Here is a 17,305-nt window from a genome sequence, read left to right on the forward strand (position 1 = left end):
CCCTTAGAAGAAATACAGGCTTTGTGGAAAGGAAGTGATCCCTGATCAAAGTTGGATTTCTGATCAGAAGGAAAGAAGTGGAACTAGGAATGGAGGCCAGATAGGAGTCAGTTTCCCTGAAGTTACATGTACTATATAGAGGAGGGAATGTTAACAGAAGAAAATTGGGGTTCAGTTAGGGAAAAAGAATTGGGGCTATAGCTTCTGGATAGGCAACCAGAAATGTCTCTGTCTTTATTAAAAACACCTCTTTAGAATCTGCAGGGAAGTTGTTATAGGCAGAAGGGAAATTCTTTTATATAGTCCTTTCTGACCTCTAAATAAATCTGTATAAAACTATTGTGTTCCAAATTTCTAGGTACCATTTATATTCCCAAGTATGTACTTAGTTTTTTTTTTTTTTAATTCCCCATACCTTGTTTCCAAGAGGAACTTCAGATAGTTGAACTTCCAAATGTATCGTTTGTTCATCTCAATAATGCCTGGCACATAGTAACCACTCAAGAAATATATGTTGAATAAAATAAATAAGTGAATGAATGTAAGTCAATATTGAATTGATAAATGTGTATGCTTGTGTTATCTAGAGCTTTTGACTCTCCATGGTATGGTGTCATTAGTTTTTCTTTTATAATTTTAATGCATTTTATATAGTTCTAGTGAAGGATAGTTCCTCCCATCCAAAAAAAGTATCTGTAAACACTCTTTATTAACAACGTCTTAATTCAGTATTTATAAAACTGATGAAGAGCAAAACTTGTAATTAAAGAACTGTGGTATTAATGATTTTGATCACTTTATCAATATGGTGTATAAGAGCAATATTTAAAATCTAGTTTATCAAAGAAAAATACCATTAATTTGGAAATACTTTTTAGAAAATGAAAACGTTTTACAAAACAGCATTCATATTAAAGCATGTTATTGTCAGTTTGTTACGGTTTGTGTTAACCAAAGCTTTTTTATTATTTATATGGGCATGAATTAGTTTGTCATTTATGCAGCTGCCACTTTTTTTATTCCTGGCTTTTCTTTCATGAAATTAGTAGCCATTAATCAATATAATAATGTAGTTTTAAAAACAGAAAATCTTTTAATGTCATTTCATACATGATTCTCTAATAATTGGGACTTTAAAAAATCGACATGTTTCTGTTGAAATGTCACTTAAGTTTTGGGTTTCTGAAATTGGCATCTGACCCTCTGAGAATTCTTACTATTCTTTTGATGCCCATCACTACCCAATTAAAATATATTCTTTTAATTAAATGATTTCTCTGTGTATTAGGGAAATAAGTTTGGCACATTCTCTTTCTGATACAGTATATGATAGTCATGACTGATTTTATAAAATTTTTTACTTTTATATTTTAGGAAAAAGTATTGGGGGACGTGGCCACAAAATTAGCGACTATTTTGAAGTAAGTCATTGAGAAATATCTCCAGTTCTTAATATTATTTCTTATTAATTATTTCTGCTCTGGGCTGAAATAATTTCTTCGACACACAAGATCAACTTTTTATTATCTACTTGATTAGAACAATGATTCACTACTATGTGATGTCCTGTCTTCCTAGGAACATTAAGATCTACTTTTATAATTGGTATGGCACATAATATCCAATGTACTTTTCTCACATATTTGCTTAAAACAACCTAGGAGATAGACAGGATAGGTATTAGTATTCCTATTTTACAGATGAGAAAACTGAGAACCAGAGATGTAAAATAGCTTACCTAAAGACAAACTTTTAATGGAAGATCAAAGAGTAGAACTTAAAGTCTAACAACAGTCTTTTGTTCAGAATTCTTTCCACTGTCAAAACAGGCTTCGTCACACCACAGCAACATTTGAGATCTGTGGATGGAGATTAAATAATGATAAAGATAAGAATCTAAGAGTCCCTGACAGTAATAAACAGTGGTAAATTTAGATTCTTATGCAATCTGGAATGTTTCCTTGCATCTGACAAAGAACCACTTTTGGCTACTAGTTTTACATTATAAAAAACATTAATATGATTATTAAAACAAAAAACATGATCTACTCAGTTTAAAAATATTTATATTTACATGAGAGTGAACAGAATTTGCTGGTTAGAGGAAGGGCTGCATTAAAAAATTTTCTTTACTCTCCATTGTTTTTCTTTCTTGGGTTACAGAATCTAAGGGAAAACTTACTGACCATGAGATACCTAATGCTCTTTAGTTGAGGTCAGTCCCTCAATGTTAATATAATTAAAAATCTCTGCCAAAAGTAGGATCTGTGCAAATAAACAAATCACAAGTTTCTTGAATACCTACTGTGTGCCAGGCATTACACTAGGCACTATAGATAAAATTAGAGAAAGTCCCTAGGTTGCAAGAAGTTATTTAATGAAAACCCTAGGAAGTCTCTCATCTCTGCTGCTCATGCTTAACAATATACCCTGAGAGACAGCCAGTAGCACCAAATTCTTTTTCTCTTCCCATTCTTAGGACAGAAATGAAAGAAATGAGAGAGGCAGCTACAGAATATATTAGGTGGCTTCTCTTCATGTGCAGCTAAGTCAGGCACTATAATGCATGTCATACATGTAAGAAAGGATCGATTTTTAAAGATTTTGTATTGTTAAAGGGAAAGGATTCGGTCTATATAATTATTTTATATGGAACTACAACAGATCTGGAGAATGATAATTCTGTTTTAAGATGGTTATGTTCACTAAACGTCTACATGTAAGCATGTTAAAGTTTTTTGAAATTAGAGGGCCTACTGCTTCAAAAAGCATTTTATAAGGGAATGGTGCTAAAATATGAAGGAAAAAAAAGATAGGTTCATTGTTTTTTGGAGGAATTTATTTGTCTTTGAGTCTGCCAAAATCACAAATTTGTAGCCAGAATGTTTGAGAAGTAAGGATCTTTACAAGACATTCTTGTCATGTTCTTGTGATCAGTAGTCTCTCTTTAGTCTTTTGGGATTTGGTGTAACTGACCTTAGTTTTGCTTTTTCCTGACCCATTTAAATGACTACTGAATTTAATTTATAACATATGTTTTAAATAAATTAAATTCAGTGTACCGTATCTAAATTAACAGCTATCTAAGCCTATTTTAATAAATAGTGGTATTTCCTTTTTTTCCTTAGTACCAAGGTGGGAATGGCTCAAGTCCAGTAAGAGGCATACCTCCTGCAATCCGTTCTCCTCAAAATTCGCATTCACATTCCACTCCTTCCTCATCTGTAAGTCTTTACATGTGTAGTCTTGGGTCTACTAGATTATGTATAGTGAATAACTTTTATAACTTGTCTTTATTGATTGTAAGTATGTGTATATTATCTTGTATATATATTAGTACTTATCTTTTTAAAAGGTCTACTGTATATATACATATATGTGTGTGTGTGTGTATGTGTCTTGTAAATATATAGTATTTATCTCTTTAAAAGGTCTATTAGATTATACTGGGTAAGTTTTATAACTTTATTGATTGTAAGTATATATATTGTTTTGTGTATATATTAGTATTTATCTTTTTTAAAAATTCTGTGAGTGAATTAATCTTTTTTAATGATCTGATGCTATTAGAACTTTATTTCTGAAAGTACAATACATAAAGTTTTGCTGAATGAATTATATCCAAGAAGGAATGTTTCTGTTAAGAATGCTGTTGGTCCTGTGGAACTAAAATGAATACTCTTATAGCAGGCCATATTCTGTTACTGATATCCAATTTTTATCTTTCTTGTCAATTAAATTTCTTAACTAAAATGAGAGCATAATCCCATCCTGGGAATCCTTAAGAGAAAGGTGGTAGCTATCAGCCGTGGGATCATTCAGTTCAGGATAGAAGAAGGATCTTGGACCTAAACCTCTTCTTATAAGTTTTTGGTTTGTTTCTAACATTTTAAGATCTAGTTATAATGCATTGTTTTGCATATTTGATTTCATTTATTTCTTTACTTTCATTATGTGAAAGTTCAGTGTCTAGCCAGAAAAACAGTATTAGCTTTCAGTAACTTAAAGGTGAAATAAATTTTTTTTAATCAGAATTTTTCATTATTTATTCACATTTTCTCCTTTTACTTCCAGTGTCCTCTTCAAGTCCTTGTCTGTAGACATATACTTAGTTGTGTCTTACTCATTCTGTACCTTGGGGCACATCATATTGTCATATAAATGGTCATGTAAGGCTCAACAACTTTAAGAGTTGTAGTGATGGCATTGATACAATGATGTCATCTGCTTTCAAAGAATGTATTTTAAAACTAGTGACTACATAAACCATGAAACTTATCAGCAAATTGATATTTACTACATATGGGCATGTATTATTATCCCTAGTACTAAAAATACTGTATTAAATTTTTTTCAGTTTTACTTTTAACCATCAAAATCTGTGTTTAACATTTTTGTTTTGAAATAATGTATTTGGTCTTGTTTTATTGAACAGATTGAAAGCATTAAATTTCTTTTATGGCAGTCCTTGAGGGCAGGGAGTATTTGGTTGTCTTTCTCACTGAGCCTTATGTAAGGGAGGTACTCAGTGAATACTTATTAAATTAATGGTGATTAAAAGTTTTAAAAAGTCAATTATGTTTTAATTAGTTATTATCCTGATAAAAACTTAAGAAATATTAAATAGTTGTTGCTAAGCAGAAGCCTATTTTTTTCTTGCTAATGTAGAAGTTTTAATTTTTTTTAAGGTTCGACCGAATAGCCCTTCTCCTACTGCATTAGCTTTTGGGGACCACCCTATTATACAACCAAAGCAGTTATCCTTTAAAATTACGCAGGTAAATAGTATTAAAAAATTTCTTTGTGTATCTTCTAAGAAAGAATTATCAACTTTTTATAAACAACTGTAAGATGTCTTCTCTTTGTTTTAGGCATAGTTGTAAAATAAAATTATACATCAAGAAACCTAATTACTAAACATTTGTAGGTGGTGAGTAATTGAAACAACCCAGTTTATTATCAGCTTGTCCTTTGTTACACAGGTTAAATATATAGATATTTAAAGCAAATTAAATAAACAGAACAACGATAACATGTCGATTCTGTTTACTGTTTCTTTTTGAACTTAACATCCAAGTACATATAACTGATGTCATCATGAAGCTGTTATATTTGTTATAAGTGGACATTGAAGTAATTCGATTTGGGTATCTATATGTATATATATATTCATATGTGCTATACACTTAGAAAAATCATTTGAAAATTGAGTTAATCACATTTTTCCCCCATTTATTTAGTTCTGTGAATTTTGAGTACTAAGTTTTTTATTTTAATATTTTTACGTGTGACAGTTTTTAGGTGATTAGACTGGAGATTGTGAAAGTAGATCTTTTTGCTTGGCTCCTTCAGTTGCCTGGTTTATTGCCACTAGACTTTTCCTGTCAGGTCATATCCAAACTGTTGTATGTGCATCAAACTTCATCATTTGGGTTATCTTTAGTCTGGAATATAAGTACATTGCTTTCAGTCAGTGAATTGCTTGTAGAAGTTTTTGCCATTTTCAAAAATCAGCTCAAGTGCTATTTTCAAAAATAGCACAAAGTGGTTATATTGAAATTTAATGGAGAACATATCAATATTCTAAAAATATTAGTAATTAACCTTCACATGTTTCTTTGTAAGTTTTTAGCACTTGTACTTCTGAAGATACTAAAACTTAAAAAACTGCACTAAGATTTTTTGGGGATACCCTTTATATATACATACAAACTCAAATATTTTCTTTGCTTTTTAGAGTCAGTGTAAAATCTAATTTTATGTTTGCATGCAATGATATAAATAATGGAGATAATAAAATACTTTTCTTTCATTTAGACTGATCTTACAATGCTGAAATTAGCAGCATTAGAAAATAATAAAAACCAGGACCTGGAAAAGAAGGAAGGTCGTATAGATGACTTGCTCAGGGTAAGTAGCAAGCCATGGAGGGAAACAAAATTGAGTAAATTATTTGGTAATAGTAAAACTGTTGAGAAAATACTTAGCATTGTAAAAAACCAGCTGCAAAAAAAATAAGCTTTTTCTGGTAGTGTAAGTACATGATTGAAAATGTCAACTTTAAAGTGAGAGTTATTTTATTTGCTCTTTGTGAATTAAGAAGCAGTTGGGGACATGGAAGATTTCAAATTAATTTTTATGTGAGCAGTTATCATAAGACTGTCCATTTCGTGTTAGTTTTAAAATTGATTTTGTTGCAAACCTAATATTTGATATTATACAAGATGAAATAACTGCTGCAATCCTGCGAGATTTTTAATGGAAACTTTGTAAGTAAAAACACATAAAAAATATACATAGAATGTGAGTCAAGTATGAAGCAGTGGTTCTCACCCTTTGCTGCTCATTAGCATCACTAGATGGAAAGGGCAGGAGGCACCCTATAAGAGTATTGATGCCTGAACTCCAGTCCAAGGGGTTCTGATTAAATTAATGTGGTGTGGGGTTTGAGCTCCTCCAACTCCAGATGATCTAAATTAAGCCAGCACTGAGAACTATTGGTACAGAAAACTCAGTAAAACCAGTATCTATGATCCTATCGTAATTACCAGCACCTTTGAAGTACCTACTGTGCCTTTCCTGATCCCATCCCATTCACTCTGTCACCCTTTACCATTAACTGCTATTCTAAGTTTTGCATTTATTACAACTTTGTGTTTCTTTATGGTTTTATATATACATATATATAAAATCTGTTTATTCTTAACATATTTCAACTTCATAGAGTAAAAGTATGCTGTATGTACTCTTTGTCCTGCTTGTTTTCACTAAACATATGTGGGATTGTCACAGTTTGTTCACTTCACTGCTATGTACTAAGACATTATGTGAACATACTATAATCTATCTTTTCTGCTCTTGGTGGACATTTTGTTTTTACATTTTGCTAATGCCAACAGTTCTTGTAAGAACATTCTTGTTAATGTCTTCTAGGGCAAATGTGGAAGAATTTCTCTATAATTAGGAGAGACATGGTCAGAGTACAGAGCACCACCTCTTCAATTTTGCCTTATAATGTGAAATCTTTCCCAAAGTGGTTAGAACGGTTTATCTTCCCACAAGCAGTAGGCAAGAAATAATCTCATTGCTCATTATCTTTGCCAAGTCTTGTTATAATCAGATTAAAAAAAATTTTTTTGGCCAATTTTATGGCTGTAACAGGGTGTCTTTTATTATGCACTCCCTATTTATCTTTTGAGCATCTGTTAAAATACTAATCTTTTGTGTTTCTTCTATGAAATAAGTGATCATGTTTTTTGCTCCTTTTCTCACTCGGTTGCTGTCTTTTTCTTTCTATTGATGTCTCACTTCGTTTTGGGGTATGGTGTGAAGTAGGATTTTGTTTTAATTTCTTTCTACATAGATAACCAGTTGTCTAGCCCATTTAATTAGAAATCCTCTCTTTACTGCCAGCTCCATCATATTAATCTAGTTTCCATATACAAATGGATCTATTTCTAGCTCTCTGCTGTGTTCCATGTTTTATCTGTATATTCCTATACTGGTACCACAGCATCTTTTTATTATTTAGCAACTGTTTTTAGCTGTTAGTAACAGAGAACATAATAAATAAAATACAGTATTATTTTTTGAGAGAAGAAAAGAGAAGTGGGCAGCCCAGGTATGCCAGCTCCACAGAGACATGTGGGGTCTCGGCTCCTTCAGGTTTTCTGCTCCCCCATCCTTAGTGCGTGGCTTCCACACTGAAAGTCATATCAAGGTACAAAATATTTATTAGAACCACAATTATGGTATCTGTGTTCTTACACAAAAAACAGGAAGAGGAAGGAGATAACAAAAAAATGCAACAGTTATTATGTGCAGCCTTCTTGAACAGAAGACTTCTGCTTAGATCTCACTGACTATCCTTAGCTGCAAGGGAAGCTGGGAAATGTGGTCTTTTAACTAAGCACATAACGGTTAAGAACAATATTAGTTTTCCATTAAGGAAGGAAGAAGAATAAATAGATTGGGTGTTCATAATTACTGTAGCTTTATATTAAATATTGATATGTGGTTGAGCAAGTATCTTCTCTCTATTTTTGGCCCTTTGCAGTGTTAGAGAAATGGTATTAAAATGGTATCAGCTTTTCAAATTATGTGCACATACACATACACACAATTTTGTTGGGTTTCATTTGAATTGCACCTAATGATCAGGGTCTATTGGTACTGAATTCCACTTATGTTATTTTGGATAAATAAAGTCTTTATTTTACTGTTTTCTTTTGAAAAACAGTATTAAGTGTATAGCTTTAAGTTGGTAGCTGTTTTCTCCCAGCATCTTTGATGTATTATGCCACTGTGCTGAATTCCTTTTGTTATTTTGAATAAACAAAACGTCTTTATTTTACCCTTTTCTTTGAAAAACAGTTTTGTTATATATATAATTTTAAGTTGGTAGCTGTTTTCTCCCAGCATCTTTGATTTATTATGCCACTGTCTTTTGGTTTCTACCATTATTAGCCTAGACCTGTGATTCTTGAAGTATGATTCCCAGACCAGAAGCATCAGCATTACTGGGGAACTTACTATAGATCAATTGCAGGCCCTACCCTATTGACTTTTAGACTTTCTAACTCAGAAACTCTCGGAGTAGGTCTCATTAGTCTGTGCTCTCCTCAAGATTATTCTCTTATCACTATACTAGACAATTCAGACTGATCTGAATATGGAGAGGTCCCTTCCCTGAGCATATGGCTCCCTAAGTGTTAGACACTTTATGTACTATATTTCAGTTATTCACCTAAGTGAGGTAGTTATTATACCCCTATTTTAGAAATAAGAAAACTAAACTAAGGCTCAGATAACTTAATTCAGCCAAGGTTATATACCTTAGAGTGTGGATTTGAACCCATGGAGTATGAATAGAAATTCCACGTACTTTCCACTACAAAATTAAGCAGCGTTTAACAGTATTAACCCATGTTAAGTGGATATTTTAAATTTTTTTAGTATCAGACGCAAATACTTAATCTTCTTAATTCATTTCTGTTTATGTAATTTATTCAAATCATTAAAAATATTCCTAAGTGTATCATATACACAAATCCTAGACCTTTTCTATTTTCTACTTACGTTGTAGGCAAACTGTGATCTCAGACGGCAAATAGATGAACAACAGAAGTTACTTGAAAAATACAAAGAACGATTAAATAAGTGCATATCCATGAGTAAGAAACTGCTTATTGAAAAGGTAAGTTAAATTCAATAAATTTTTCTTTTGTGTTCACTAGCCCCTTTTACCTTGTACACTTTTAAATATAAATGATTAAAATTGAATGATAATTTTTCCTCATTTTTGCAGAGTACACAAGAAAAACTGTCAAGCCGAGAGAAGAGTATGCAAGACAGATTACGCCTTGGGCACTTCACAACAGTTAGACATGGTGCTTCATTTACTGAACAATGGACAGATGGTTTTGCATTTCAGAATCTTGTGAAGTTAGTCATTCTTACATTTTAAAAAATTGAGTATTCCTTTTGGTGTTCATTACTTTCAGAGGTCATAGATTTGTAATTATGTTCTACATCTACTCCTTACTACTCTGAAATCATAGAATTTAGTACATTTGAAAGAATATAAAACAAATATTATAATTTTAGCTTTACCAGACTTCTTGATTAGTTAGTATTCATCTAAGCAGTATGATATCTTATTCTATGTATGACTTTCCCAAATAAAACTGACCCTTTACCTTTATAGATGATTGGGGAGGAAAATCGTTGAAAATTTAATTTTAATATTAAGATTTATATCTGTATCTATATCTTGGGTTTTTTCTACTTAGTCTTTTTTCCATTCACCAATCCTTACTTATGTGTTAATATTTAGCACTTGGCCTGCTTTCTCTTCCTATGGAAAAGATAGGAATCTTTTCTCTTCTTCCTCAGATAGAGTAACTTACAAATCAATGGCACTGAACATGTGGCTTTAGTGTTTCTGAGGTAACCTTTAATCATTGTTACCATATTTTCTTGAGCTCAGATGGTGTTAGGTAAGGATAGTTGACTGTGTGTTAAGGAGCCAGGGCCTTTGGATGCTCCTATTTTTTGCTGAAAAAATTTTTAAAACCTGAAAAGCCAGCATCTGCTTCAGTTTTCCTGGAGTCAATCCAGTTTTTAAATGGATAATGGAGGCAAAGCTTTATTTCACATAGTGTCACATAAACATTGCTGCTTCAAATGCTGGTTCCCAGGACTTACAACAGAATGGCCTTCTCTCACTTTCAGTTGGTTTATTCATCTTTTGCTCAGTAGAGCTCTGCTGGGTGCTAGGTATACCATAATGAAGGACAGTGCTAGGGAGTTAAAGTGTTAATTCACTGGATAACTGAACTATTAAAGGTTTGTATATAGTGTGTGTAGTTAGAATTGAGTTCTAGAAAGATAACTCTGGTTGGTAGTGTGGGAATATTGGAAAGAGGATAAATTGTTGACACTTCAGATGGAGAGGTATCTGAGTGAAAGGTGATCAGGCTTGAGCTAAAATACTGACAGCAGAAGTGGAGAGCAGGAGATATGTTTGTGATAGAAACCATGACTTTTTGTTATGAGCAAGAACCTCTGCTATGAAGCCCACACCTATAATTGTCCTGGTATTGAACAAGAGAAGGTTACATAATGTAACCTTAAATGTAAATAAAAAATATAAACTTTGCCAGTAGTTAAAATTTATCCACTGAGCTTTCAAAAACCAGCATAATTGGAGCTCTAGGTTCGTGAGACCATGGAGATTTAGAGTGGCATGCTCTGAGCAGGCATAAAGCTCTGCACCCTGTCCTTATGCCTTGCCCTATGCCTCTCTTCCATTTAGCTGTTTTTGAGTTATATCCTTTTATAGTAAACTGGTAATAATCTAGTTTTTTTAAATTGTATTTTCTTTTCACTAAGAAACATTTATTAAGGGCCTACTGTGTTATTTCATATACATATTTTATATCAAGCCGTTTATCGGTGTATATCAAGCTGTATGTCAGTGATAAAACCCAAAGTAGTTGGAAATAAAAAGAGCAGTAAGTAAATATTAGTAATACTAAGTTAAAAATCTCAAATTTGTATGGTCATTCTTGAATAATGAGGTATTAGCTATATATCCATTCTAGTAAGTCTTTACTTTCCATTATTAGGATTTTAATCATTAGGGTTATTGCTGTTTATTTTCATTTATAACATTTGGTTGTACTCTAAAATAGCTTTTTAAAAATGAACTTTTTTAATAAATTGAAATTATTTATTCCCGCTTCTAATTCTTCAGATTTTCTCTACCCTTTTACTCTTTTACCCAGGTGGCTCTTGATTCTTTTGCGCCTACCATAGTCTACTAGTATTTGGCCAGAACCATAGAAGGAAATATGTGTAAAGCTGCTTCTGCAGCAGCAAAGTAGAAGCTCTGTAGTTCTGTTTCGTGGGGGTGGGGGAGCAAGGAAATGAAACATTTGATTTGTTCTAAATCTAAATATCACAGCCATGTAGAGTTTAAACTTTTTTTTTTTTTTTTTTAAGGTGAGGTTACCCAAAGGGACCATAGTCCCTGTTAGAACAAGCTTAGGTGTTGTGTGATGGGATGGCTTAAAAAAGCTTCACTGTTAATCCACTTCATGCCTTGGTAAAATAGCTGAAATCTCCAGCCTACATTTTTATAATACATGTGAGTCTATTAGTTTCTAGAATTAATAAACTTTAGATTCTTGAATGGGAAGCGGTAATTTTTACTTTTATTAATTGCCCATTTTTCAAAGTTGTGATCATTTTTCTTGCTGTTTCCTTTCTTTAACTTGTCAAATTTCCTTTTTTATCTTTAATTTCTTATAAGTAAGGTTAATTTTTGTTTCATTTCAAAATACCCCTTGCCCATTCCAAAAATTTCTTTTTAACAAGATAAATTTAGAAAATAACTTTATTAAATTTATATTTATTTTTTGTAAGCTTTTGTGCAAACTCTTTAAGTGATGATATACATGGATAAAATCTACCACTGAACTCTATTAGTTATTTTTTTCATTCAACAAATATTTATTGAATACCTAGTGTGTGTCAATCACTAGGGATGCAGTAGAATAAAAAACAGATACCATCTCTGCTCTCATGGTGTGAGTAGTTGAACTAGACACATTGTAATCACGTATCTATACTACAGGAATGATGTTTGTTAGAAGGAAGGAGATGGGGAGCTGGTACTATGAGGTTATATATGGCAGCACATCTTCCTCTAGTCCAGGAGGTTTAGGGAAGCCTCCTTTAGAAATGAAAGTTTCCAGTGAGACTTGGACAGTGAGCATGAGTTGCTTCACAAGAGTGGGACCATAAGGTTACAAATTTATACTATGTGATTTTTCATGATTATTAATGTATTCATGTTTCAACTGAAAAGTAATGGAAAGTTAATATGGTTTTTTACATTTATTTTTATGCAGACAACAAGAATGGGTGAATCAGCAAAGGGAAGATATTGAAAGGCAAAGGAAACTTCTAGCCAAACGCAAACCTCCCACAGCTAATAATTCTCAGGCACCCTCTACCAATTCTGAACCAAAACAAAGGAAAAACAAAGCAGTCAATGGAGCAGAAAATGATCCCTTTGTCAGACCAAATTTACCACAACTGTAAGCCTCTATTTTTCCTTTTCCTTTTCTTAAATTGTTGCCATTGACTATGAATGTTAGTAATGTATGTTATTTATAACTAAATAGTAAAAATAGGGCCAAAAAGAAGGCAGCATTGAAAATTACTCTAAATTAATAAGCCCCAAATACCTGAATTCTACCTTTGTAAGTGGAGATGTATTCATTTTCTTTAAAAATAGAGATAGAGGTAGCTAAGAGAAGGCTGGAATCTACTCTCGCTTCTAAGTATGAATGATGGTCAGTTATCAAGATTGATTTTTCCAATTCAGTCTTCCCATTAATGTTCCTTTTTTCTGAGAGAGTGTTAAGTAATATAACTGACGTGTATTTTTTCAACGTCTGAGAGCAGTACATTGGTAGGTTATAGGTATTGTTTTTCCCCTTTCTGCTTTTCCCTATTTTCTAAATTTTCTGCCTTAAGGATGAATTACTCTTTATAATTCAAGGGACAAAGACATATTTAAAAAATGAGTTGCATGCTTATCATAGAAAATTTGGAAGATAAAGGGAGAACATAGTAAAACAATGTGGAGCCATGATCCTGTCCCACAGATAATACCAGTACTAAAATTTTGATGTACAGAGGCATCCAAACTTACATAATTTTTTTGTTCTTCAAGAACTTACAAGTATGTGAATAGGAAATATATATACACAAAACCCTCTGGTTGATATTTTATATGGATGTATTCTTTTCTCTTTTTTTTTTTCTGAAAGATAATTTCATCTATGCTTTGAATCCCACGCCTGCTACATCAGGAACCTCTTCTATTGATACTTCTTTATCATACATCTTCAACCTTTTGCTTTTTATTGGTTCCTTCCTTTTACAAAACAAAACAAAACAAAACAAAAGAACCCTCTACCTTAGTTATACATCCCTCTAGTCTCCATATTCTGTCATCTTCATGACTAGGTTTCTTGAAAGACTTGCCTGTGCTTGCAGTCTCTTCTGTCTAATAATGATACTAGAAACAGATGTTTCCCTTTCTGTTGCTTTCTGTGTCTATTTCCATAATATTTTTATATCTGTCCATCTTCATTGCCACTGTCTTAGTATGGGGTCTCATCTCTCTTTTTCAACCTAGGCTGCTATTTCTTACACGTTTCATCACGTCACTTTCATGGTTAACATCCTTCACTGTCTTCAAGATAAAATTCACTCTCATGAAGGCTCTTTATAGGTCTTCTTGTTTCTCTCCTTAGCTTCATTCCCTGACATCTGCCATATGTATAATGTTAAACTCTTTCAGTTCTCTAAAATGACTATGTTTTCTTGTTTCTGTGACTTTGTAGATCTTGTTCCTTGCCTTTCTTCACCTGTCTCATTGCCTTTTCATCCTTTAAGGCTTGGCTCAAATACCAGTTTCAGTAAGAAGCCCTCTCTAAAAAATTTTAACCTGCCAGTTTTTCCCCCTATTCCCTCTTTTTAGGTGCCCATAGACTTTTGTACATGCCTGTATTGTAGCATTTTTCTATTTTGTATTTCCAAAATATAACACAGTTCCTGGCATATGGAAATAATCAGTAAATGCTAAATTACAATACATAAGCATTTGACTGAATTTTTCTTCTTTTTGATAGACCGTTTTTCTGGTTTGTCACATGTGTTTTGCATCCTGCTTATCTTCCAAATTATTAAACTGTAGTTTAAAAACAATAGACTTGCTTCATTTCTATCCCATTTTATTACGTATGTTGACTTAGAACTAACCCTGAAGTTACACTGCTGTGTGTTCTGGGAGTGGCAAAGTGGTACTACATAACAATTTGATCGCATCCTATACAAATACAGATTTAAATAGGGAAAAAAGTCACAGAAGTGATTTCATTTGTATATACTATAGTTTTATTTTAGCAACTGTATTGGGCAAGTGTCTTCTAAAAACTTCTGAATCACTGTTCAGTGAAGAATATTTAGTATAATTATCATAGAGATCATGATTCTTTCATTCTTTTCTGTCAAGAAATTAACATAGAAAATGAAGTTACCATTATTTATGGTTAGGACTTTAAGCTGTGTAGTCAGGCAGATGTGCAACCCAACTTGTTATTTTTGGTAAGCGGTTTTACTTCTTAGAGCCTCAGTTTCCTCACTTGGAAAAGTACCTACATTGTAATGTTGAAAGGATGGTATGAGTTAATGTATGTAAAATACTCGCATGGTTCCTGGCTCTTAACACATTTTTAACTACCAGCAAGATTCAGTCAAGTTTTTGAGGTGGTATTTTGTAATTTCAGTGATAAAGACTTTTTTTATGCAGGGTAAATAGTTTGCATAGCTAATATGATCTATGGAAATGTCTAAGTGATCCTTATATTAATTGTTTATTATTAATAGATTTTAATCAAGATTTTGACTTCATGTTAAATATATTTTCAATTAAGTTTTGATTTTATCTATATATTTTATATTTCATGTAGAATGATTGCAAAAGTAAATAGTAAAATTTTATGTTCTATTTTGGTTAATGAAGTTTTAGAGGTCACTGTTAGCTCATTAAGCTTTAATTTTTAGCTCAGTATTTATATAGCATGAGTTAGTTGGTGGATTACTTATCTCTTGTAAAAGACTTTTAAATTAATTACTTCAGAGTTTTAGTTCACAGCGAAATTAAGCAGACAGTACAGAGTGTACCCATATACCCCCTGCCCCCACACATGTACAGTCTCCCCCATTGTCAATATTCTGCACCTGAATGGTGCAGTTTGTTATAGTTGGTGAATCTGCATTGACACATTCTTATCACCCAAAGTTTATAGTGTAATTAAGGTTCACTTTTGGTGTTGTGCAACTTATGGGTTTTGAAAAATGTATAATTGAGTTTTAAAAATCTTGTCTGAAAAAAAATCTTTCATTGAAGCTTCTAATCCATTTTCATTTCATGTATTTACTTATATGTCAGGGCTTAAATCTTGCTTTCTTTGTGCTTTCTATTCATCCTGCCTAGTCTCTGTCCCTTTTTCTTTTTTTCTTCTTACTGGATTGCTCAGTTTCTGTTTGATTCTTTTTCTCAGTATACACACACACACACACACACTTACACACACACACACACACACACACACACACACACACACACACACACACACAAACCTGCCTAAAGTCATTATTGTCTTTTATAATAACTCAGTGTTCATCTGAACTTTACCTATATATTTATCATTTTTTATTTGATTAGATAACAGAATATTTTTAGGATGAACAAGATGAGTCTACAGATTCATGAAGACCAGAGAATTGCAAGTAGGATGAATAAAAATAAATACTCACTTAGACACATAATAATTAAATTTCAGAAAATCAAGGGAAAGAGAAAAAATTCTTAAAGCAGCCAAAGGAAAAAAAAAGATATATTGGAAATAAATGATAAGAAAAAAATATTCCAGGTAAATACAAACCAGAAAAAAAGCTGTATTGTATCAGACACATTAAAATTTAAGGCAAAAATTCCTAAGAAATAAAGTGGTTATTTCACTATTATAAAAAGTTCAAATTACCAGAGACATAGAATAATTCTAAATTTGTATGCACATAACAATGCCTCAAGGTAAATAAAAAATTGATTAAAGTATTATAGATTCATCCACAGTCCTAAAAGGAAATTTCAGCAAGCACATTTCTTAGATTAATAGAGCATGTAGTTAAAAATAATCTAATCTTAGATTAATAGAACATGTAGTTAAAAATACGACAATATAAAACAGAACACACAATGGTGATATAGAAAATTATACTAGGATTGACAAACTTAACCTAACATATGTAGAATAACCCCTAACATCTGTAGAGTATATGTTCCTTTTAAAGCATGGACTTTTATAATAAATGACCACGTTAGGTCATAAAGTAGTCTCAACAAATTTCAAAGGGTTGAAAGAGTTTGTAAAAGACTGGCATTGTTTCTTCCTTAAATATTCGGTAGAACTTGTGACTGAAATTTAAAGGATTGGAATCATATAGAATGTATCCTCTGACCACAGTGGAATTAAACTAGAAATCAGTAACGCAAAGGATAGAGGGAAAGTCTAAACGGAAATGAGAAAATATTTCTAGGTGAATAACAGGAAAAGTGCTATGAAGCAAAATTTGTGAGATTAATCTGAAATGTTATCTAGATGGAAATTTATAGTTTTACATATATGTATAGGAAAAGAAGGAAACTAAAACATTGTAAACTAAGTATCTACCTCAGTAAGTTAGAAGATGAGCAACAGAATTGAAAAAGGAGAGAGAGGAAAGATAAGGGCAGAAATTAATGATATAGGTAACAAACATATAATATGGAGAATCAACCAATCCACAGAAAAAAACTGTGGTTTTTTTTAATACTAATAAAATTGAAAAAGAGGACAACCATGTTCAGAAATGAACAAAGAAATATAACTACAGAATTTTACAGATATTTAAGAGAAAACAAAATAGTATAAATGGCTCAAATTTGAAGTTTTTGTGAAATGGATAACCTAGAAAAATACAACTTAGTAAAATTGATATTAGATTATACAAAATCCAAATGGTTTTATAACTATTAAAGAAACTGAATCTGGTCTCCTGGAAAAAGATGGCAGAGTAGAAAGGCAAGGTGGACTCCTCCCAAAAACACATAAAAACACAAAAATACAGCAAGTGCAACTAAACCTGAAAACCACTTGAAGAATGCAGAACTGACTACCTG

General features: G+C 32.1%; 1 protein-coding gene across 1 annotated transcript in view; it reads left to right on the forward strand.

Moving 5' to 3' along the window:
- TLK1 (tousled like kinase 1) overlaps positions 1–17,305 on the forward strand; it is a 177,650-nt gene that overhangs the window by 104,813 nt on the left and 55,532 nt on the right. The window contains exons 5-11 of the mRNA XM_036917804.2: positions 1,375–1,421; positions 3,129–3,224; positions 4,689–4,778; positions 5,818–5,910; positions 9,086–9,196; positions 9,308–9,444; positions 12,417–12,605. Of these exons, the coding sequence (XP_036773699.1) occupies positions 1,375–1,421; positions 3,129–3,224; positions 4,689–4,778; positions 5,818–5,910; positions 9,086–9,196; positions 9,308–9,444; positions 12,417–12,605 (763 nt within the window). The remainder of the gene's footprint in view (positions 1–1,374; positions 1,422–3,128; positions 3,225–4,688; positions 4,779–5,817; positions 5,911–9,085; positions 9,197–9,307; positions 9,445–12,416; positions 12,606–17,305) is intronic.

The sequence above is a fragment of the Manis pentadactyla genome, chromosome 6, assembly GCF_030020395.1.
Source record: "Manis pentadactyla isolate mManPen7 chromosome 6, mManPen7.hap1, whole genome shotgun sequence".
Classification (NCBI taxonomy): domain Eukaryota; kingdom Metazoa; phylum Chordata; class Mammalia; order Pholidota; family Manidae; genus Manis; species Manis pentadactyla.